At 38.5% G+C, this 25,468-nt stretch overlaps 1 protein-coding gene across 1 annotated transcript in view; it reads left to right on the top strand.

The window, feature by feature from the left end:
• The window catches only part of LOC113048113 (corticotropin-releasing factor receptor 1), a 135,593-nt gene that overhangs the window by 102,560 nt on the left and 7,565 nt on the right, over positions 1-25,468 (top strand). Inside the window, exons 7-11 of the mRNA XM_026209659.1 lie at positions 16,996-17,116; positions 20,353-20,506; positions 21,191-21,251; positions 24,535-24,607; positions 24,794-24,879. Of these exons, the coding sequence (XP_026065444.1) occupies positions 16,996-17,116; positions 20,353-20,506; positions 21,191-21,251; positions 24,535-24,607; positions 24,794-24,879 (495 nt within the window). The remainder of the gene's footprint in view (positions 1-16,995; positions 17,117-20,352; positions 20,507-21,190; positions 21,252-24,534; positions 24,608-24,793; positions 24,880-25,468) is intronic.

Consider the following 25,468-nt stretch of genomic DNA (forward strand, 5'->3'; position numbering starts at 1 on the left):
AATGGGGGATCATGTGTGCTCGTCGTGCTGCATGGTTCATGTGGGTCGGGCAGTGTTCATGGAGGAAGGGTCCAGGTAAGGGGCAGAGTCCGCATCCTGCTTGTTTGACGGCGGCACTTGCAGGGGATGGACGGCCCAGCATCCTGGCCCGTCATCCATGTAAACGGGTGCAGTTCTCGTTTGGGTTGTGGCTCACGTCTATGGTGGCGCAGGAGTCCCTCAACCCACCCTTCCTGGACCTACGAGGACACCAGTGTGCATACACACACACAAATAAAACACAAAAAAACATATATATATATTCTGTGATAACAACTGACTGGATGTACAATATCCCTTACTTGACATTTTATGTATATAACTAACATCAGTGGTTCTCAACTGGTTTGGCCATGAGACCCACATTTTCCCCTGGTCAACAAGCTGCAACCCACTTTTTTAGGATATACATGTATATAATACATTTTTTAATAAATAAATAAATATATTTTTAAAAAAAAAGTTTCACAAAATTTTTTGAAACACACATAAGTACCATCCCCCTTTACTTTACATACACATAAATTGTAAGAGCCAAGCACACCGTTTGCTGCTTCACCGGAGTGTTACAAACAAATCAACTGGTGTTGGTGTGACGGTGCAATTCAGCGGTTCGCCTCGGTTTCCTGCAGCAGCTCCCCGCATTCCCCTGAGCACTTCAACACCACTAAAAGAGTTATTTCTATTGAGCTAAAATAGAACGGGCTGAGTTTTCATCCTTTTAAAGATGTCATTTCGCATGTATGTTTCTTGGTGCGGTCGATATATCGCTCCTCGTGACGGCCATGATCACTGTGTCACGTGTCTGGGCTTTCAGCACACTGCGACTGCGTTTGTGGATGACTCATGTTCTCATTGCGGAGACATGACCATCTCGGCGTTAAGATCAAGACTTGATTATCTTAAAAGGTATAGAGTCTCCTCTGCCACACCCCGTTCTAGCTCCTCTTCTTGTAAGAGGGCTTCTTCTGCTGGAGGCTAGGGTGATCTGAGTTTTACCGTGTGGGCTTCCCCGACGAGCCAGCCTCCTCGGGCCACACCCCCCTCACCTTTCCCGGGAAGCTGAGAGCATCGGGTTTGAGTGGAATCCTCCACCCCATCCCGAGCTGTTTCCTCTACCTCCGGGTCCCAAGAGGCGATGTGCTTCCTTGCCGCTCTTGTTCTCCTCTCCCCTTGCATTTCCATGCAGAGCCGGCTCGAGAACACATTGCCTTCTCATGGCCTCTTTGCCACTTGGAGTCAGACAAGTTATCGCAGTTCGCCCCCACTAAGGGACGCCATGCCTCCCATGCCGGTGTTGTCTGCTCCACCTCGCTGCCCCACCGTGGGTATGCCTGTAGTTCTCTTGACCCTGCTGGATTGGTTTCTGTGAGCCTGGCTAGAGCGTCCCGTCCCAAGGCCATCCCGCTGGCTCATCCGAACGATCAGGCTCGGATACGCGATTCAGTTCGCCCGAATTACCCCCAGGTTTTGGGGTGTTTGCGCAATGATGGTGGGCAAGGATGCTCCTGTCATGCACGCGGAGGTCGCGACCCTGCTGACAAAGGGCCCAAAAAAGCTGGTCCCTCCAGCTAACATGAAGTCCAGCTTTTACAGCCCCTACTTAATAGTACGCACGGAAACGGGTGGGTTATGGCCAATCCTGGACTTGCGTGCCTTGAACTGAGCTCTTCACACACTTCTGTTCAAGATGCTAATGCCCAAAGGCATTTTCGAATCCATTGACGACCGAGTCCCGAGATGGGCATGGTCAAACCTTCACCCCATGGTTTGACCTCTCATTTCTATGGGCGGGCATTCCCCTAGAACCTGTGTCCAGACATGTTGTGGTGCCTCTGCCATGGGCTGGGGTGCCATGTGCAACGGGCATGCTGCGTCAGAGTCTCTTGGGAAGCATGATCTGATCGTCAGGTTCCTGAGAGGGGCCAGGAGGCTCAATCTACCTCGCCCTCAGCAGGTTTCCTCTTGGGACCTTGCAGAGGTTCTGTCGGCACTGCAGAGAGCTCCCTTCAAACCTTTGCTCTCAGTAGAGGTAAAGTTTCTATCTTTGAAAACTATGCTCCTGATGGCTTTGGCTTCGGTGAAGAGAGTCGGGGACCTGCAGGCATTTTCAGTTGATGAAGCGCACCTGGAATTTGGGCCGGCCAACTCTCACGTTATCTTGAGACCCCGGCCTGGATATGTGCCCAAAGTTCCCACCACTCCCTTTAGAGATCAGGTGGTGAACTTGCAAAGCTGCCCCTGGAGGAGGAAGACCCAGCCCTAGCACTGGTCTGTCCAGTACTTGCGCTTCGCACTTACGTGGACAGAACTCAGTGCCTTAGGACCTCAGACCAACTCTTTGTTTGTTACAGAGGCCAGTAGAAGGGAAAGGTTGTCTCCAAGCAGAGGTTATCCCACTGGATAGTGGATGCTATTGTCCTGGCTTATCTAGCTCAAGACCTGCCATGTCCCTTAGGGGTGAGAGCTCACTCAACTAGGAGTGTAGCATCATCCTGGGCGCTGGCACATGGCGCATTTGCAAGATTTTATAATCTCCATGTAGAGCCAGTGTCCTCCCGGGTACTCATCCCTTCGGGCCAGTAAGGACCTGCTCAGTGTCAATCCGCTTGCTGCTCGGCTCCTCAGCGAATACTTCAGTGTGAGTTGCTTGCGCTGCTCCTTATTTACCTGTCCTGTGGGGCGGAGTTTCTTGAGACCAAGTTCCTCTGTGTACCATTGGCTAGTTTTGTAACCACTCGAAGGTGATTGGGCTCTTGGGCGAGATCCCATTTGTCAGTCTCTTTCTGACGTAATGTCTGTGTTCCCTCCTTCAGGGAACGAGGGTTACATATGTAACCGAGACTATATATATATATATATATATACTGTATATTGTAATTTATTGTGATCTGTCAATACTGTGTCTGTGATATAAATGTATTGAATAGTATCATTATTTTTGTTAAACTGTACCTTAGGTCATATTGCAGTTCAGATTAGCTAATGCAGTTTTGAATTTAAATTAAATCATTATTATGCAACATGAATAGGATTAGTTCTGTATTAATTGTTTGTTTCATGAGTGCTGGAGCAGGCATACCCCCAGGTTTCCACTGGCGAGAACTTATGGCCACTTGTGACCAGCACTGCCAGCCTGTCAGCACCAACAGTGCCTCCCTGACCCCCACCCTCAGCTACCATGCTGATGGTTGGCAACATGAGTACTAGTGCCCTGTGTGTGATCTGAGTGTCAGTTAGAGATGTGCAGACCTGCTGTTTTGAGGTACTGTAATTGCCACAATTTTATTCCTTAAAGGATGTGCTGCTTTTAAAGGAACTAATGCTTTATTGATCTAATTATAAAATGTTCCTGTTTTTAAATAATTGAGTAAAAAAAAGTATTAGTTTGTGCAAGGTATGAATGTACCAAAATTTTTGTGTGTGTGTGGCATAATGGACATGTCAGTGCAATGATTATTTTTTATTCTAGTAAGTAAAATAGTGGACAATTAAAACGATGATAACTTTTTACTTTTTTTTTTTTTTTTAAGATTTTATAGGGATCTTTAGCTGTTTAAAATAATTCTACAGATTGTCTTATATACAAAACTGACAATTTCTTCATGCTCTTTTGCCCATGATCATATCCTCACGTACAATATGTAACCCTTTGAGAAAAGAAGGCAGCAGTGGCCCAGTTTTACACCATTTACTGTTTATTTAAATAAGGCATAGTATTAGTAGTAGTAGTAGTAGTAATAGACCTTTATTTGCACTAGTCACAAGTACCAGCGAAATTAGCTATCAAAATGTCCATACACATGCATACAATATGACAAGGGGGTAGACAGGAAGACAGATTTAATATTGAACAGTAATTGGTGTATGTGTGTGTGTGTGTGTGTGTGTGTGTGTGTGTGTATGTATGTGTGTGTATATATATATATATATATATATATATATATATATATATATATATATATATATATACCAATTACTGTTCAATATTAATTAGTCCAGAGACTGACTTTCAGTAGACCTGAAATTTACATTTGAACTAGAATTGGAAATAAATCCTAAAATAATTGTTAAAATTTGCAGTGGCAACATGATTATTTTTCTGCATAAACACAAACACACAAATATTTATTTAAATCAGTAACATTGTTGTAATAAAGTTTATTGTTGTACATTGTCAAAAAACAAACAAACAAAAAAACACTTTCGTTTTTTTTTTTCTTCAGATTTCAGATTGTTACTTGCTGGTTCTTTGCAATTGTTTGTAAAATTTAGTAGCAATTTCTTAATGAAATTGTTTCTCTGCCTTTTTTTTTTTTTTTTGGTAAATGTTTGGTCACTTAATTTGTGTGCACTTTATTTATTATGAGAAGCGGAAGCCATTTTTCCTAGTCTTACGTCCCAAACCTCATCATCTTTGTTTGCTTGTGCTCATCGATCCACAAGGAACTGTGTCCTTTATCTGCTATAACACTGTTTTTCTTCTTAGATCAGAGATGGATTTTCTGCTGCTTTGTTTTTAATGATGAATAATTTATGTCTTTCATACATCTGCGCATGCTAAATGAGTCGCACACAAATATGCTATTACATAGTGGGCTGGATCGGTATTGCATATGCGCCCTTTTCCTGTGTGACTCACAGGGATTTAGAGGCTCGTTTGGGGCACTGATGTGGGATGGGAAACAGGGTCAATCACAGTGCACTTCAGTAGAGTCACAGTGGACATCCATGTGAACGTCTTCTGGAGGAGGTCATTGGGAGGTAAGAGTCACTTGCTGCAAATGTCATTGAGCTTCAGGGAGTTGTATTGAATAGTTTACACAAAAAGGAATATTCAGTCATCATTTACTCACCACCATATTGTTTCAGACCTTTATGCTTTTATTTTCTCCATGGATTACAAAAGGAGAGGTTTTATGCAGCGCTTTGATATACAACACAACAGTTCTTACATTTTTTAAGCTTCCTAAAGGACAAAACATAAAAGAATAAAATAGTCATGTAACTTGTGTGCTATTGTTTTAGACTACTGAAGTCTGTGTAAGGAACAGACTGAAATGTAATTTAGTCATTTCACATATTCAAACTGGCATGTCGCATTCGGTTATGATACATGCATGAAACCCTCAATTGTGGTACGATGCATTGATGCGACATCTCTACAAAAAAGTTTCAGATAAGAATATCAGTTAAAGGGGGGGTGAAATGCTATTTCATGCATACTGAGTTTTTTACACTGTTAAAGAGTTGGATTCCCATGCTAAACATGGACAAAGTTTCAAAAATTAAGTTGTACGTTAGAAGGAGTATTTCTGTTCCAAAAATACTCCTTCCGGTTTGTCACAAGTTTCGGAAAGTTTTTTTCGAGTATGGCTCTGTATGACGTTAGATGGAGCGGAATTTCCTTATATGGGTCCTAAGGGCACGTCTGCCAGAAGAGCGCGTGCTCCCGTATAGCAGAGCACTGAGAGCACAACAGACATTGACTGATCAGAGCGAGAGCGTCGCAAAATGTCAAAAGAAGTGTATTTTTGGTTGCCAGGGCAAGAAAACCCTGCACAGATTACCAAAAAAAAAAAAAACAGCATTAAGGGACCAGTGGATGGAGTTTATTTTTACAGAGCATCAACGGAGTTGTGCAAGTGTTTGTGTTTGTTCCCTGCATTTCGAAGATGCTTGTTTTACAAACATGGCCCAGTTTGACGACGGATTTGCGTATCGTTTATTTCTTGTTGGAACCGCAGGTGGTGAGTAAAACTGCTTAAAACATCTCTTCCTCCTTGTTAGTGCGTCCCCTCCCATGCCGGAGACCCGGGTTCGAGCCCCGCTCGGAGCGAGTCGTTGCTGCTGCTGCTCTCATTCAGTTTCAGCCTCGGCATGTGATTCTGGATCATAAATATACGCTGAATCTGACTGTTACCCATGGTTTGTTTTGCTTGGTTTTTTCCTCACGGTGCCACAGCTTCCAAACGCTCTCAACGCAAAAGCCTACTCGCGCTCGTGATTCTTTAGCTCCGCCCACACGTCACGCCTCCAGTCGGTCGTGTTTTTCCGGCAAAAAAACTTTTTGGAGTTATGAAGGACGCAGTACTACTCTATAGGTACTCAAGATTAACAGGATATTGAGTGAAAACGAGCATTTCACCCCCCTTTAATTATAGTTTTGCTTTATTATTATCATTTTTTAAAAACGTTCTTACTTTTACCGTAGTGCACTGTAGTGTATTGAGTAGAATGTGAACTCAGGAATAAGCACTGCTTGCCACTCTAGATTAACTCAGGGTTATATTTTGGTTGGCCAGTCAATTTCATAAAGAGAAGAAAGAAACAAGTGTTCACAAAGTTGTTCATTCTGATACTGCACAGTAAAAAGAAAGGAAGACTTGCCATCATTGTCTCGACTCTAATTTGTGTTAGACAAACACAACAGTTGGCGACGAGGATAAAAAAAAAAAAAAAAAAAACTCAAGTCTCACGGCGATGAGGGATAGATTCAGCGCAAAATAGTAAGTAAATGAAGAAAGATGGCAGGATATATCGGAAAGATTGATCCATTTGAAAGTGCCACGGATGATTGGACTTTGTACTGTGAACGAATCGAGCAGTATTTCAAAGCTAATGACATTGATGATGAAAAACGGGTGTCAGTGCTGTTGAGTGCGATAGGAGGGAAAGCTTATGCTTTGCTGAGAAGCCTCACTGCTCCCAATAAGCCTGCTGATCTTAGTTTCGACAACATTGTGAAGACATTGCAAGAGCACCTAGCGCCAAAACCGCTGCTCATTGCAGAACGGTTCAGATTTCATAAACGGAATCAGAATGACGGAGAGTCAATCGCTGTTTATGTAGCTGAATTAAAGAAATTGTCAGAACACTGTCAGTTTGGGGATGGATTAAATGACGCGCTGAGAGATCGTCTAGTCTGTGGCATTTCACAGGAGAGTATACAGAAGAGATTGCTCACGGAGGCAGATCTAACATTTAAACGTGCAGTTGAAATTGCTGTCGCCATGGAAACGGCTGCCAGAGACGCCGTAGAGCTGAGATCAGGAGTAAAAATGTCTGTAAACAAGGTGACCACTGCAGTTAAACCTAAAAGAATAATGCAAAAAGTTGAACTGTGTTACCGTTGTGACAGGGGTGGACACAAAGCAAATCAGTGCAGATTCAAAACTGAAATTTGCAGAAAATGCAACAAAGTTGGACACATACAAAGAGCATGTCGGTCGGATGTACCATATATTGAGAAAGAGAAACAGTACAAGGTTCAGCAAAAGAAAAGTAGGAATGTCCATATTGTCGCCCAAAACTCAGATGAAGAAAGTGACACAGGGTTGGCCAATTTAGAAATCTACAGTCTCAAAAGTGACTTAAAACAAGCAATCTGGCTTACACCTCAAGTGAATGGACAGAAAATCAGGATGGAACTGGATACAGGCTCCGCTGTATCAGTAATGTCACAGTACGAGTTTGAAAAATATTTCAAAACGACTAAATTAAAGCCATCGCCTGTTAATCTGAAAACATATACTGGTGAGCCCATAATCCCTCTAGGGGTGATGCCCGTGACTGTGAAGTACAATGATCAACAGAGTGAATTAGATCTGTACATAGTACGTACAGAGGGACCAGCACTTTGGGGACGTGACTGGTTGAGGAAATTGCAGCTGGACTGGAAATCCATAAAAAGTCTGCAAATCACAGTTCCTACATCGACGTGCACTCAATTGAAACTGGAAAAAGTGCTGGATGGGGCTGTAGCTGTGTTTCAGTCTGGAATAGGAACTCTGAAGCATATAAAAGGAAAGATAACCCTGAATGAGAATGCAGTTCCCAAGTTTCACAAGGCACGGCCTGTTCCCTATGCTATTCGCCAAAAAGTGGAAAATGAGCTGGATCGGTTGGAAGCTGAAGGAATACTTTCAAAGGTTGACTGGAGTCCCTGGGCAACTCCAGTTGTTCCTGTTGCCAAGAAAGATGGAACTGTTAGACTTTGCGGGGATTTTAAGGTCTCAATCAACCCTGAACTGCAGGTAGAACAATATCCACTACCAAGAATAGAGGATATTTTTGCTACACTTGCAGGTGGACAGCTCTTCAGTAAAATAGACTTGGCGGAAGCATATTTACAGATGGAAATGGAGGAGGACTCAAAAGTGTTCTTGACTATAAATACTCTCAAGGGCTTGTATCGCTATAACAGGCTTGTTTTTGGCGTCGCCTCAGCACCGGCTTTGTGGCAAAGAGCTATGGATCAGGTACTTCAGGGTTGTCCTGGTACCCAATGCTACCTCGATGACATCATTGTCACAGGTGATAGTGAAAGTAGTCACTTGGAGAATTTAGCTCGGGTTTTAAAGAAATTGGAAGAGTATGGACTGCATGCAAGACGGGACAAGTGTGAGTTTTTCAAGAAAACCATCACGTATTGTGGACACAAAATTGATGTGAATGGTCTGCACAAGTGTCAAGACAAGCTAAGAGCTGTTGCAGAGGCTCCAGAACCGCAAGATGTCTCACAATTGAGGTCTTTCCTTGGATTTGTCAATTACTACAACAGGTTTTTGCCAAATCTGGCGACTGTTCTCCATCCTCTAAATGCCCTGTTGCAAACAGGAAAGAAATGGATGTGGACAAAGCAATGTAGGCAAGCTTTTCAGGAAGCAAAGAAACTAGTGATGTCAGATACAGTTCTGACTCACTATGACCCAGGCAAGCCACTAAAGTTGGCATGCGACGCCTCACCATACGGCATTGGGGCGGTGCTATCGCATGTGATGGGTGATGGAACGGAGCGCCCCATAGCTTTCGCATCACGCTCCCTCAGTGCGGCAGAGAAGAACTATGCGCAGATTGATAGGGAAGCTTTGAGCCTGGTATGGGGTGTAAAACGATTCAATCAATATCTGTATGGAAACAACTTTACCTTGGTTACAGACCATCAGCCGTTGGTTTCCATCTTCAGTCCTCAGAAAGGGGTTCCACTGACAGCAGCAGCACGGATGCAAAGGTGGGCATTGTTTCTTGGAGGACATAGATACCAGATTGAATTCAAAAGAACACATAGACACGCTAATGCTGATGGACTATCACGTCTACCATTGGATGGGTGTGATTCAAAGACAGAGAACGTAAGCACACCTTTGGACGTTTTTACAATTGCTCAGCTTGAGAGTTCTCCTGTTACTGACGAAATGATTCGGAGAGAAACCAGGAGAGATCCTGGATTGTCTCAGGTATATTCAGCTGTACAGTCTGGCTGGAATGCAGAGCAGAAAATTTGTTTCACACACTTTTATCAGCGCCGTGATGAACTGACTCTGGATGGTGGTTGCATCATGTGGGGATTAAGGGTTGTTGTACCTCCTAAGTTGCGAAATCAAGTGTTGGAGGAGCTGCATGTTGGGCATCTAGGAGTGGTAAAGATGAAGTCACTTGCTAGGAGTTTCGTATGGTGGCCTGGAATAGACCAGCAGATCGAGCAGCTCGCTATGCATTGTACAGGATGTCAACATGTGCAAAAGATGCCGAAGACTGCACCACTACATCCTTGGGAGTGGCCTGCATTACCATGGCAAAGGATTCATGTTGACTTTGCGGGTCCTTTCATGGGCACCACATTCTTGGTTGTGGTCGATGCATGTTCAAAGTGGCCAGAAGTGTTCAGTATGACCTCCACAACCTCTGGTCAAACTGTGACTGTTCTGAGAGAGCTTTTTGCAAGGACTGGTGTACCAGAACAGCTGGTGAGTGACAATGGTCCCCAGTTTATATCTGAGGAGTTCCAGATCTTCTTAAAGAACAATGGAATCAAACATGTGACCTCAGCGCCCTACCACCCAGCTACAAATGGCTTAGCTGAGAGATTTGTGCAGAGCTTGAAGAATGCACTACGGGCCATGACATGTGAAAAGATCACACTGAACCAGAAGCTACACAATTTCTTGTTTGCATATCGAAATGCAACTCATGCCACCACAAATCGAACACCTGCCATGTTGTTCCTTGGTAGACCCTTACGTTCAAGGCTGGATTTGTTGAAACCTAATCTGAGGAGGACCATACATGACAGACAGATAAAGCAATCACAAGGAGGGGAAAAAACAAGAGAGTTGGAAATTGGAGAGTGTGTGCTTGCTAGGAACTACAGAGGAGATCACAAATGGACACCTGCAAAGGTCAAAGAAAGAACAGGACCACTCTCATATACAGTTGAGATTGCACCAGACACTATCTGGAGACGACACATTGATCAGTTGAGAAGATCCAATGTTTCTCTGGAAAGTGTTCCTTCGAGTGTTCCATTCACCACTACCGATACTGTTTCCAGTGGAAGTGATACAACAGCACTTCAAGATGGCACTGTATCTTCCAGTGACGTGCCACAAGCACTAACTCCAACTTGTGAAGAGAAACGTTACCCTACCCGTGTCCGGAAACCACCAAACCGTCTGGATTTATAATAAGGAACCTGGAGTGGACATTATAGTCATACAGTAGTATAAGTTTGTTCCTTTTGAAAAAAAAACAAAGTTTTTGTTAAAAGAGAACTATTGTTTGTTAAGATTTTCTTATCTAGGGGGGGAGGAAGTGTAGTGTATTGAGTAGAATGTGAACTCAGGAATAAGCACTGCTTGCCACTCTAGATTAGCTCAGGGTTATATTTTGGTTGGCCAGTCAATTGTTCATAAAGAGAAGAAAGAAACAAGTGTTCACAAAGTTGTTCATTCTGATACTGCACAGTAAAAAGAAAGGAAGACTTGCCATCATTGTCTCGACTCTAATTTGTGTTAGACAAACACAACAGTGCACCAATTGTAAACTAAATCATATTAATGTTTGCATTACACTTTTCCATATGGCTTTTTTGAAACTTTCTCGATAGCTCACTTGGTATAGCATTGCACTTGCATTCTTGAATGAGTCTTATGAAACACAAGTCAAATTAAAAGAACCGCGCCACGTGTAGGACAACTCGAGGTATCACACACCGGACGCGCACATTCTGTACGCTGGAGCTCAATATCGAATCACATTGTGAGCAGCAAGATGATGAGTTTTAATTAATTTATTATTATTATTTTAAATATATTATTCAAGTTTTGAACATTAAATTGATGATAATCTGTGTTATAATTTAGTCTAGATTATCACTAGCATTCTAGATTGCCATTCATCAATCGTTTTGTATTATTATTATCAATTTCAACATTTCTAATGCTGTAGCTACTAATACTGATTTGTTTGATCAATAAAAACAAAGAAGCTGAAAAAAAATTATATAGGTGTCTCAGTGGGACACTGTGACTAGAGACTGTGGCACTGGACTTAGAGCACAACACACTAGGCAGGCATAGACTTTTCATACAACGACACAATGTTTTGCGCAATGTAACACCAGTTAACACCAGGTATGTGTGTGTGTGTAATTGATTGTGTATTGTTTAAGTGTTGATCATGTTCTCACCATTTTTGTTTAGGTTAACACTTTGTGAGTCAATAATTTTATTATGTTAATTTGTGTATTGTTAAGAATACAAACAGACCGTTTGGCATGTTAAATGTTAATTGTTTTTAATCATCGACTTACATAAAGTAAACAGTCATACTTACGTACTGAAACATTTTCTCATAAAAAACAGAAGAAACCCGGGCACCACATTGCCACCATTTTTAAATACCTGTTTCCCGCCAATAGAAGGCACACTTAATTGGTCTCATGCCGGAGGGGGAGATTGGTGTTTGTTTGATGCTTTGGTAAACCATAATAATGAATTTAGTTTGTGTTGTTTGAAATTGTTGTATATTTCTGCATATTTTTTAGTTCTAATAGTTATGCCTTTGTTACAATTAGTTACAATAAGTCGCTATTTAATTGTTTAGTCTTTCTTGAACTTATTTGTTACCATCAATTATTTAATGGTTTAGTCCTAGTGGGAGGGGCTTATTCTTTTTAAGTGTTTCTCTCAGTCTGGTAAGGTAAACTCATAGAGTGAGTTGGAGAATTTGCTTTCTTGATTTTTGGGTCAAATTATTGACATAGCCAAAAGTTTTGTTTGTACATTTAAACTTTGTACAGTTTTTTTTTTTTTTTTTTTTTTTTTTTTTATTACTTTTTGAGTTACACTGTAAATATCATTTGCATTCTTTTGGAAAATCTTTGTTTTTCACATTATGGAATAAACACCAACTTTTTGACTTCACTTCATTTTTTTCATTTTTTTCACGCCTCCATGGGCCGGTACATCCAGAGCAGGGGTGCCGCCACTGCTTGAACACCTTGTAGCAGTTGGCACACCACTGTCTCCGTTACAATAGGTATGCTTATTTCTTAATGTTTCTAAGGACTGTCACTGAAAATTTTACAGAAATACCGAAATTTACTTCGAAAATTAGACATTCTTACCTGAAAAACCAATGACAAACTCGATCTTCCTCCAAGTTTAGGACTTCCTCCTGTTGTCTTTGAATAATCTATGGTTGGTTGCATATAATTCTTTATAATTTCCCTACGTCCTTGATTAGGTTTTTGTCTTTTGGGGCCTGCTACTCCATTATTTTAATTACCTGAAGAGTGTTGGGACGGTTGTGACCTGGTAAATCCACTAGGTGCTGAGCTTCTCATCCGGTGTGCGGCCCCCTTTAGGGTAGGGCCTAAGGTGTTTTTTTTGTTTTTTATTTTTTTTTTTTTTTTTTTTATACAAATGCGCCACAGACAGGTTTATAAAGAATGAGTTTTGGTTGCCATATATATGTACAATACTTTAATGTTTTTATTGCATTTTATTCAGCATGAAACTTTTTCTTTCTTTCTTTTTTGGTGCTTCAGTTTTGAAAAAAGCAGTGTTAATTAAAAAACAATTTTATTGTTTTTCAAAGAAAAACAGCAGCATATATTTCTACACACAAACATAGTATGTTGAAACACACAAAAACAATAATCAGTTCTCTCACATAAAGCAGCTGAAAACTGCAGGGGGTGAAATTAATGAGAGAATAGCAGTAAGAGTCAAATTTGTCAGTTGCCAGTGTGGGAAATCACATCCTACGAGAAACATCTCTAACAATACACCACGTTAACAGGATTTAATTATCAGAGAGTACAGCCACATCTGCATACAGCCACATCTATCACTGCCAGTTTGTTTGTGTGTGTGTGTACAGTTTGTGTGTGCAGATTTATGGGTGTACCATCCATAACTAATGAGAAAGTAATGTCAGAGGCAGCTGCTCAGAGTGTTGTGTGAACGAGGTCAGGGAACCACATAAACGCCCAGAGCTTGTGTTTTCACAAGGACGACACTGGCCTCACAGCTGTCCTTTTTCAAGAGAAGTCATCCTCACTCCCATTGTTTTTTCTGTATTTATCCATCACACTAGAAATATTAGTCAGTTAACTGAGGAGGGAAATTAATTTCAATACAGACTTGTGGCATAACCCCCTGAAATGCAGTGCTTACAGTAGCTATGACTATTTTTGAAAGGCACGCAAAGATAAAAAAAAATTGTTCTAGTCATTTACATATTTTAATTGGTGCTTTCAGTTGATAAACTTTTTTTTTTAACTAATCACATGATATGCTGATTTATTTAAATTAATGACAATTCATAATTGTTATAGTTGTTAGAGTGAAGAAGACACTGGAAATTCAATACTGACTTTCACAAAAGCCAACATAACATAAACGAGAATGGACACAGACTTAGGGAAAACAGAGAATTTGTAGGGGAGCAAACAAAAGGTACTGATGAGAGAATTTAATCGAGCTTAACTGGCTCTTAAAGGGAATGGAAGATGAGACTCTGATTGGTTTATTGCACGTTACGCCCAAAAAACACCCATTACTCATTAAGAGAATAGGGACAACCATTTTTCCATCGTTAAAATAGCAAAAGTGGATTTAGACATGCCCTGAGTGCACCTGCGCCGTGCACTTTACACTTTGCATTTAGACACATCATCTCTTCTTCCTAAGTCTCTGAAACTGGCGAGTACCATTCAGAAGATGGCGTGCCTCATCATTTTCACAATCAATCCATCTATCTTGCAGATGTCAGACGGCTTTCTCCCCACCGTGTTTATCACAGATCGTTTTATAGGCGGGAGTTTATTTATATCCGTTCTCAAACTAAATGTTTCAGTACTTTGATCTTGCTGTACAATCTGACAAACAGTTAAAATAATTATTTGAGGTGGAGCTTCCAGCTGAGAAATGTGGTTTGGCTCGAGTAAAGGATCTGGTTTGGGTAAAGAGTGTGTGAGAGAGACTTGTTATATTTGTAATTATTTTAATAATGAATCATGAATCACAAGATGTAACAGGCCATAACAATTTTTCAATTAGTCAGTTTCAACTCTGTTGCTGTCAAACTCTGTTAACAAGGTAGAGAAATAGTGTTGACAAATAACAGAAGTGGCAGTTATACACCGAGAAACACACACATGCATACATGACTGGCAGTTCTGTTACATACTGTCAGCACTGTTTCTCTAACTTGGTAACAGAGTTTTACAGTAACAGAACTGACACTGACTACAGTAATTGAGACAACAAGAGATTCTTGCAGCTCTATTTAAATCCATTCTGCAGATTCCCCCTAATATCACCATTGAAAAAGGCAAGAAAAACAGATTATATCCAGGCCATCTGTAATTCAAGCATATTACTGCAAACGAAAGCATAATTAAAAACTTCTTTTGCCTTTTTGTAAGGAATTTTTAAAAAAAGGTTTCGCCTTCTAATGCTGGTGTTGTTTTCTTTTTAAGTTTGATCTGCTAATGAGATGCACAGGCAGAGATACGAAAGCTTTGGTGCTAAGCAATGTCATAATTCCGTTTTCTTGCATCCTTTGCAATAAATGAATTTCCCCGAACTAGCAGTTTCCTGCTCAGATGACATAAATGCATGACTGAGGCAGCTGCTAACTGTGTGTTTATAGGATTTGTGTGTTTGCCTGTGCAAGTGCTCATGGATCTGAGGTGAATGTGAAATGCATTATTTTGACATTTACCAAAAAAACAAAACAAAAAAAAAAAAAACATTCCAGATTGTTCGATTTTTTTGTTTTTAGAAATCTAAATATATCACAGCATAAAGTCATAAAGCTCCCTTAACAGGTAAACGTTTTCAGGGAGGTAGATGAGAAATAAATCCTCATGTTTCAGGGTACATTTCATCTACCATAACACATCTTAAACATGCATGGAGACCATCAGAGCATTGTGTTTATGATCTATAAATGTGTCTCATTGGATCATTATGGAGATGACTGCATCAACCTGTCTGTCCTCTCCAGTGAGACTGAAGTGCATTCTTAAAAATAGAGTTATTTAATGATGTTTTCTTCTCGTTTTTGGCTGCTACATGATTCTTAGAAGATTAATTATGTTATTGACATTTGCTGTTGGTTTTTGACCCTGTTAATGTTTGCTTGTGACACTGAGAAACTCCCCTAAGAGTTTACTTATAATCATCTTCTGTGAGTTAATCTTTTATTCTTCTTATTTGGGAAGTTCGGATGATTACTTTGATTTGGGGGTCACTTTGGTCAGTTGTAAATACCAGCTCCAGCCTCCAGCCTGAGATTGAGACCAAAGGCAAGTTGACCTTTGAGTCACACTACTGTTAATTATGCCCTAAGTTAAGAGTTTGAGAGAGAAAAGCAGAAAAAGAGGGTAATTTGCAACACACTGTGAAAGAATAAAAATGTACGAGGATCACTGACTGTCAAGTTCAGAGTCTAGATGTGATTTTGATTTATTTATTTCTGAACATTTTTTGAACCCTGTTCTTCTTTCATGCTAATCAAGAACAGCGCATCTTACCCTTATCTATTAAAAAGTGCTTGTTCTTTTTCCTTGCTTTATTGTTTTATCTTGCCAGTGGTGCAACGTTGAGCCTGCACTGGTATTGAAGTCTCCTTATAAAAAATAGCAGCATGACGCCCCTGATAGATGTCACATATAAACAGTCCTGAGGCCAAATAAAGGTCATACAATAACAAATTCTCACTCACTTGCAAGGCAGCAGTAGAACAAAACAAGCCAGTTATAAAATGTTTAAGCAAATGTTTTGGTAAAATTAGAAGCTTGTAGAGAAATGCATCTTGATGTTGTTCTTACAGTATGTAGCAGAACACATAAGAATATACAACATAAGGACAGTTAATAATTTGCACTAAATATTCTTCAGCCATTTTTATTTATGCTAATGTACAGCTGTGATTTCTATTAAGGCAAAGCCTGGGCAGTCAGTCTTAAAGCCAAGTGCAACCCTCAACTTCTTGACCTGCTTCAAATTGACACCCGTCTGACTGCCAGTTTAGCGTGGTGCTTATGAGAGCAGCTTATTCTGTGTCCTAAAGCCTTCAGAACCAGGAAACCTGTTGTAAAATGGTGAAATGTTGGAATGTAGCTTTTCAAAGTGGTTCTTGAAGGGATAGTTCACCCAAAAAAGACAGTTCATATCACCTTACCTGTATTCTTTATCTGTGGAACATAAAAAAAGCAGGGTTTTTTTTGTTTTTTGTTTTTTTATCTTATTTTGTGCTCCACAGAAGAAAATCATACAGGTTTGGAATGACATGAGGGTGAATAAATGAGAATGAGAATTTTCACTTTTAAGTGAACTGTCCCTTGAAGTTTTTATTTTATTTATTTTATTATAATTAATAATAGGCATATAATCAAACTAATTTGACCACATTTTTAATCAGTTTACCTCTTCACACAGTCGGTGTGCCATTTAAAGATAAACCTAACGTGCTCTGATGGGACCGCATGCTAAGAAAACTCAACAGCACAATGGATCAACCAATAAAACAACATGAAGTCATCCTGTTAAAAAGACAACAACAAGCCTTGATAGGAAGAGTGTATTTTATCTAACATCTTCACTTTTTCTTCCCTTCCATCTTTCGTTTCCTTCATCTTCCCTTCCTGTCCATTCTCAGGAGTATTCGGTGTCTGAGAAATATCATCCACTGGAACCTGATTACAGCATTTATCCTGCGAAATGCCACCTGGTTCGTGGTGCAGCTCACCATGAACCCAGAGGTGCATGAGAGTAATGTGGTGAGTAATCACATATGCAGACAAATATTCTCTTCTTACTCATATTAATTTTCTTTCAAAATACACAAACAGTTCTCACATAATCCGTTGTTATTTCTCACAATATGTGCACACCCTCTCTTTTGTTCCAACAATTGTTCATTTAAACTATTTTGCGCTTTTCGCCCCACTGTTATTTTCTCTCTTTTTTTTGCCACACAATGCAGACAAACAAAAAGTTTATTAAAGGAATAGTTCATTCAAAAATGAAAATTTACTCAACCAAGTTGAATTTGGCTCTTTATCAGAAAAAATTTGGAAAAACGTAGCATTACATCACATGCTCACCAACAGTGAATGGGTGCTGTCAGAATGAGAGTCCAAACGGCTGATAAAAACATCACACTCCAGTCCATCAGTCAACATACTGTGAAGTGAAAGAGGCATGTTTTTTAAAAAACAAACCCATTATTAATTGTTTTACTTCAAAATGTTTCATTAATCCATAATAAACATTTCTCCAGTGCAACAAGTCATCTTGTCTGAAACAGGAGAGATATGTGCACAGATACAAAAAAAACAGATTCACAAAAACAATGCATTTAGGTGGATTTTGATGTAGGGGGAATACAGGGGATTGACTTATTTACTGGAGGTAGTGTTATGGATTAAAGTGAAAACACCTTTATTTTGGATTTGTATCTTACAAACATGCAGCTTTTCACTTCACAGTATATGAATTGATGGACTGGAGTGGTGTGGGTTACTTTCGGAAAATTATCATTATGAAGGTGAGTATTTTTTTTTTAAGCAAATTTTCATTTTTGGGTGAACAGTCTGTTTAATTGCATTCAAAAACTGTCCCTGACTTCTGTGTCTCTGTTTCTGCACTCGAACAGAGATGACAATCGAACTAGTTTCAGAGTGTATGGTGTTGTTGGCACTACATGTGCGTTGGTGGGTGTTTTGGGAGGGAATGTTACCAGCTCGGCCCCTGAGTCACCATCCATATGCTTCCCCAAGAATTAATTACCCTCCACATTTCTGTGCTTGCTTAATCAACTGAGCCAAGCAATTAATTTATCTACCTCCACGTCAATATCAGTCCCAAGGGGCTTTTCCATCTACATCCAAATTCAGCCTCATACTTTACGATGTACATGGCTTTTCAGAAAGTATTAGAGTTTGATTACGCAGTGTTTGTCCTTGATACGTATCTTGTATTTGTCAAAGCATAATTTGTACCTTTTCATCTGTATATTATGCAAGGGCTGACTTAATTGGCTCTTCATGTTAAGATTTGGAACGGCAGCACATTAGTTCTACCTCTAAACTCCTCAAAAGAGAAACCTAAAAAAGGATGCGAAAAGTTGCAAGGGGTTTTAAGGCAGAAGTGGTTATTAAGGATTCCTCCAGGTCTTTGTGCAGACAGCAGTGGCATAAATTTCCTAGTTTCCATACAAAGAAAACTTCTTTAAGATGTTTAAAAGTGATAAGAAATGATTTGTGGACAAATGCCTTCTGTCGACGTGACTAGATGAAATAAAATGAGCATTCTTGGACAGAATGGAAAGCCGGAGGCTGTTTAAATATGAAAGAAATTGTGTAAAAATGCGATGTCATGGATGCATTTGTTTTGAATCCTTTCAATTATAGTTCATGGTTTATACAAAGAGGATCTTGACTCAATCCGCTTTAATTAACAAGGCTGAGCTTTGCATTATGTCTTTTTTATTCTGTACCACAGGATGCATCTGTTTAGAAATGGCTTACATGTCAGAGCAACCAGCTCATCCCTGAGTTTTTATGAATGACACATTTAATGTGAAAAGTGTCACTTTGTGGAGAATTTACACAGTGACTGCTGATGAAAGACATTGTTCAGTAAGTAACTGTAAAATTAGCAATAAAGATCCTACAGAAGCTTCTAATCTCTGCATGGTCTTAAATTCCTGTCACACCAGGGGGGCTATTATAGAAGTCGATTGTAAAATTCTTCAGAAGTACATCTGAGAGCCAGAGGATTTTTATGACTGAAGTAGCTTTTCATTTCACCCCGCTATTTCACATGTTGAAACAAAATCATTAGCACAGAATACATGTAATGGGCTATGGACTATTAGCTCACTGATTAATGCTGGGGAAAAAATGAACCTTCAGTAGTTTCTCAAGCTCGTACAGTATGGCATACAGAGATAAGAGTTAGCCTGAGATTTCGCTTTCTCTAATGTATTTTAAGAGAACTCAGAGGCTTGAAAGTTTATAATATTTCTGTGACACTTGAATTCCCACTTTAGTAATAACTCACCGCTGTAATCTTCAATATTGTGCCAAAAGTAACAGATTTTTTATCTTCTCGAGAGACAACAACTTGACAGGGCCCAGTGATGAAATATAGCCAAAAACAAAGGAGCGAAAGGAGTAAAATCAGATGCTGCAAAATTGAAATGTTTGGTAACACTTTATTTTAAGGAACATTTCTCACTATTAATAGTTGCTTATTAGCGTGCCTAGCATATTAGCTGTTTATTAGTGTTAATAAGGCACATATTAATGCCTTATTCTGCATGACCATATTTATGATCCCCTAATCCTACCCCAATGCATAAATTTAACTACCTTATTAACAATTAATAAACAGCAAATTAGCTAATGTGCTAACGTGTTTCCTAATCGAACGTGTTACAAATGTTGCATTCAGTTCAGTGTTTGCACTGTTTTCTTAACTTCAAAAAATCCAAAATTATAAAATAGCCTATTAAATTGACTAAATCTGATCAAACTACTTTTGATCTGCCAAAAGATTAAAGATTTCATTTTCAGAAATGGGGCTTTCATTTTGACACTGACCCTCTGCATTATGTCCTAAGAGGTATTGTGTTTCTGATATTCCAGTCATGAGAAGCCATAACCCACTGGCTTTCATCTTACTTTAATCTAAATCTGTTCCATCCCAATGCCTTGTTTCAGACCCGCTGTCCCAATCTACCCATCTGTAATGTCCCTTCCCTTGGAGTAAAATGGTTTTATTCCCTGCTTGGTGTTTGAACTCGGCTTCAATCAGAAAGAGTTGCCCCTCCACACACACACACACAAACACACACACAAGCTTTTTTTTTTTTTTTCATAAAGTTATTAAAATAAATGAGTTTTAAAGAATGCTAACAAGAAGTAGCATGCTGATCTCCTCAAGCGCACATCCTTTAGAACAGTTTCTAAACACCTAACTGGATTTCTCTTTCTGTCATTGCTCTCAGATCTGGTGCAGGCTGGTCACAGCAGCATATAATTATTTCCATGTGACCAACTTCTTCTGGATGTTTGGAGAGGGCTGCTATCTGCACACAGCCATAGTACTGACATACTCCACCGACAAACTGAGGAAATGGATGTTTATCTGTATAGGCTGGTGTAAGTATCCCATGATGCACTACAATGGACATTATCCAGTTTTTGGAGCATGCATATTGAAATAACAGACTTATGGCATGTGCAGTCATATGTACTTAGAGATGAACGTGTCACATTTATTGCTGATATAGGATTATTCCACAGCGAGTGCTTGTTGTCCCACGTACCTGTTTTAAAAATCTGAGAATAGCTTATGATAGCTCAAAATATATTTTATTATTTTTATAAACACATAATGCAGTAAGTTTATTACTGTATTTTAGTGTATTTTTAAAATAATTTTGATTAAAAAATAAGCAGATAAACGTATTTGGACATGAACTGAAAAAGCAAATTATGTCATTTCGGATTTCATGTTGCCTTTAATGTAAAGAAAGAGATTAAATTAAGTCAATTAATAACTTGAAAAAGAGTCACAGTTACAGTAGTACATAATTACACTAATGAGGACTGCAATTTGATGAGGCATTATTCTAAATCATGGGCAAATTATTATTATGCGAATAAACAAGCCTTGGATTCATTTAAAATGCATTGCAGACAAGTCATTGCCGAGGATTTATCTTACAGTTCCTTAATAGAATCAATTATACTGTCTGTACAATGTCTTTGAATTTTTTTTTTTCTTTTTTTTCTTTTTTTAAGTAAGAATGGGTGGAAATTTGCTCTGCTTTTTATCTGCAGGTATTCCATTCCCCATTATAGTCGCATGGGCCATTGGCAAGCTGTACTATGACAATGAAAAGTAAGTTTCTCCCATGCTGGGGCTTTCTTACATTTTTCTTTCTTTTTTTTAATCTATGTATAATTCCTGCATTTTAGTCTAAACACACAAACTGTCTCACCTCATTTACAATATAAGCAATTAAAGGTTAGATTAACCCCAATTATCTCTGTCATCTATCCTCACTCTGGTCATTAAACAATCGATTCACGATAAATTCAGAGAATTCATCCTGCACTCTTAGGCTAATTAACACCTGCTACTCACAGAATTGATTAGTGACACAGATGTAAACATCCTACAGTTCGATAGTCAAGACATGATATATACAGTACAAGATCCCCTGTATAAAAAGACTCTTTGTGATAAAAAATAAACAAACATACACACTCTTATATTAGACACTTTCAAAGGATGGATTAGGGCAGATATTCTCCTCATTAGCTTCTTTAGTCTCAAAATTTCTATTAAAGAGTGGGATATATAATATGAATTGTCAAGGCTTGATATTTGTGCTTAAGCACATAAAATGCTGTATGTGCAACTAATACGAAGTATAGCATTAATAACATAATATTTAATAATGTATTTTTAATACCCTAATTGATTTATTTGTATTTTTTTACAGTTATAGTGACATTACATAATGAAAAATTAGAGAGTAATATATATATATATATATATATATAAGTAATTCCAGGTAATTTACCATAGAATCATTATGATTTTTAACATTTATAAATGTTATAGCACTGATTTTATGACTCGCCTGTTGCATGTGCCACCAAATGTTTATCTTAATCAAAAAAATACCATTACTCCTTTAATAAGTTTAATACATATCTACATTAATCATATAATTCAATATGAATATCCCACATTTCTGCCGCAATACCATGGTGCCGTTAGTGTTACTACTATGTTAATGTCTAAATGATGGCAATTTGTAGATTGAAAAGCCTTCTGACTGTCTCATTGCGCACAGTGTTCGTCCTGTTTGTCAACATTGTTTCATCTTGTTTTAAACTAGTTTAAATCACGGCAGAGGCTATTTGCACTAAGTGTAAATGGCGATAGAGGCTATTTACACTTAGTGTACATAGTAATTAGATGCTACACTAAGTGAAAATAGCATATTTTCTTAGCGATAGAGGCTATTTACACTAAGTGCAAATAGCAATAGATGCTATTTAAACTAAGTGTAAATAGTAATTAGATGCTATTTACATGAAGTAAAAATAGCATATTTTCTTAGCAATGGATACTATTTACACTAAGTGCAAATAGCTATAGATTCTATTTACACAATGTTAATATAACAGGATTTTCTGCTATTTATACTAATTATTAAGTGGCAATTATCTGCAGCTCAGTATTGTAGTACATTATAAAACAGTATCCAATAATAACTTATTGAGTGTAAATTTTTATTTTGATTCAAATTAGTAAATGGATGCCACCTAATTGGGACAATGAAGCCCTCCCTACACCTATCCTCTCCCTATCCAATACTTTATTTTCATCTTTTATGATTATTTGCTTCATTCACATTGAAAATATAAGCTTTATTGATGTGATTTGAAAATTGAAAAGGGAGAACAAAGTTCGCCAAAAGGCAGATTCGAACCCGGGTTGATCGTGTCAAAATGACTACAACACAGTTTACCAACTACACCACTGGAGTCGACAGCTGATGACTAGCCACAAATGACCAAATCACACATTGGTGGGCGGAGTTAGTGTAAATAGCCTTTGCCAACATGGGGGAGTATTTGCACTTAATGTTAAACATTGAGTCACAGTGGTTCCCAAACACAGGCCAAACTGGTCCACTGAGTTTTATTCTGATCGACCTCCTTTAACCTTATCTGACAGGTGCTCAAATTTCATTGGCCAATGGCGGACATGTTTTTTTTTTTTAAATACGCAAATAATTTTTTATACATTTATACACTTAAACACTTGTGGCACTTTGGACAAATAAACTGCATACCAATATTCATGTTGATTTGGACAAAGGGTTGCGTAGTTATAAAGTTTTTCATGGTTTTTTTTTACACTCCTATAGTGCCACCAAGTGGCCAAGCCCTGTTTTTTTTTTTGTTTTTTTTCATGTGACAGATTGACCCCTTACATAAGTATTCTGAGTTTGGCGAAGATATGTAATTCTGTTCAAAAGTTATAGCCGTTTTAGTAAAAGTGACCCTGCCCCTTTGGAACGTTTTGGCATCCCTTTGCGATGGTGAGTTGAAAGTTAAAGTTTTTTATATAATTATTGATATTCACTCTCCTGAGAATCTTTGTGCACTGCTTTGGTTCCGATCAAGTAAAAAACCTAGGACTAGTTCGCAAAAGTAAGTTTTTCAAAAATTCCAAAATACATGAGAAGTTTTGTATGTGTGCTCTTAAGCCTCCTTCTAACAGTTTAGGAGTTATGAGGGATTTCATACTTTTGATTTCTGTAGCATCCCCATCAGGCCAATTGGGACGAGTCTTTGTGACATTGTAGTTTTATGTGTTCAACAGAAGAAAGAAACTCATACAGATGTGTGAGTGAGTAAAGGATGACAGAATTTAAATTTTTGGGTGAACTGCTCTATCACTTTAATAGAGACTAGACAAATTAGCCTAGCCCTTACCAATTGACAGTTGACAGGATGGACAGGTTCCATGGAACATTAAAGAAATGTTGAAGAGAGGTTGAAGAATATATCACCAAGGCCATGTTATACTGTATATGTAATAAATTATTTAAGTACTGTTAGACGGTGCTGGAAAAGCATTTTTAAAACATTCACATTTAAAAACATGAGACATGTTTTACCTGGATGAACCTGTGCACGTCTTTCGTTGAGCTCCACAAATGACAGCATTTTGCCATTCAGACATATCCCCAAGTGTCACGTTTCTCTCTTCCTGTAAAACTGAAACACTCTTGATTGTGGAGTGTACCCAACTGAAACTGTAAGTTTAACAAATCTGGTGCATATTCTTCCCAAGGGACACACTTGCCTTCTCGTCCTTGCTTTGTTTCTTTTTTATATATAGAAAAGCTTCTTTTTAGAGATTTTTTTTCCAGGGGATTTTCATTAATCATTTTATTAGGTTTGCTTGTTTAATCATTGTGCTAGAATAATAAATAATTATTTCAAAATCCCTTTTTATTGTTACACGGATAAACAATCAAGTATCTGAAGAAATGGGGTCAAAATAATATATATATATTGTATAACCATTTTCTGGGCTTTATGATGTGCATTTATAATAATTTTCTGTGCTTCGTGATCTTATTTTGTCTGTGCAGGTGCTGGTTTGGGAAGCGAGCCGGCATTTACACTGATTATATTTATCAGGGTCCCATGATCCTGGTTCTACTGGTGAGTCAGCTCTTAGCCAATTACACAAATGTTTCAGGAACTTTTTTTATTTTTTTATATTATTTGGTGCTTCCCCTTTCATGAGTCTTATTATGTTGTCCTTTATTTATGTTTGTAATTTCATATCGATTATTTATGTCTAGGACTCAAGTGTGCTATTTTTTCTCTTTCTCTTTCCATCTTTAGATTAACTTCATTTTTCTCTTCAACATTGTGAGGATCCTGATGACTAAACTGAGGGCCTCCACCACCTCAGAGACCATTCAGTACAGGTGAGGCAGACTGTTCAGCACTGACAGATCCCAGAAGAAGTTTTCTCACTCAGAGGTTGCTCGTTGTTAGCCCAGGAGACATATTAGCAGGAATGTGAATGCTTGCTATTCAGAAAATTGAATAAACCTCTTGCCACTTAATTTTTAATTTAATTTTGGTTCATTTGACTATGATAGCTACCAAATGAGAAGCTCTCAACAACACACACTACAATGCAAAAGTTTGAGATTGGTATGACTTTAAATTGCTTTTTAAACAAGTATTTTATGCTTACCAAGGCTGTATTTATTTGGTTAAAAATACTGTGAAATATTATTACAATACAAAGTTTCTGTTTTCTATTTTAATTTATTTTAAAATGTAATGTATTCATCAAGATAACATTTTCAGCATCATTATTCATGTCTTTAGTGTCACATAAGCCTTCAGAAATCATTGTAATATGCTGATTTGGTGCTCAAGAATCATTTCTAAAAAAAAAAAAAAAAAATTATGCTGCATAATATTTTTTAGGAAACTGTTATACTTTTTCAGTGTTGGAGGTAACGCATAATTCATGAAATAAACTAAAGTTTGTTTGTTAAATGT

The sequence above is a fragment of the Carassius auratus genome, chromosome 3, assembly GCF_003368295.1.
Source record: "Carassius auratus strain Wakin chromosome 3, ASM336829v1, whole genome shotgun sequence".
In the NCBI taxonomy this organism is placed as follows: domain Eukaryota; kingdom Metazoa; phylum Chordata; class Actinopteri; order Cypriniformes; family Cyprinidae; genus Carassius; species Carassius auratus.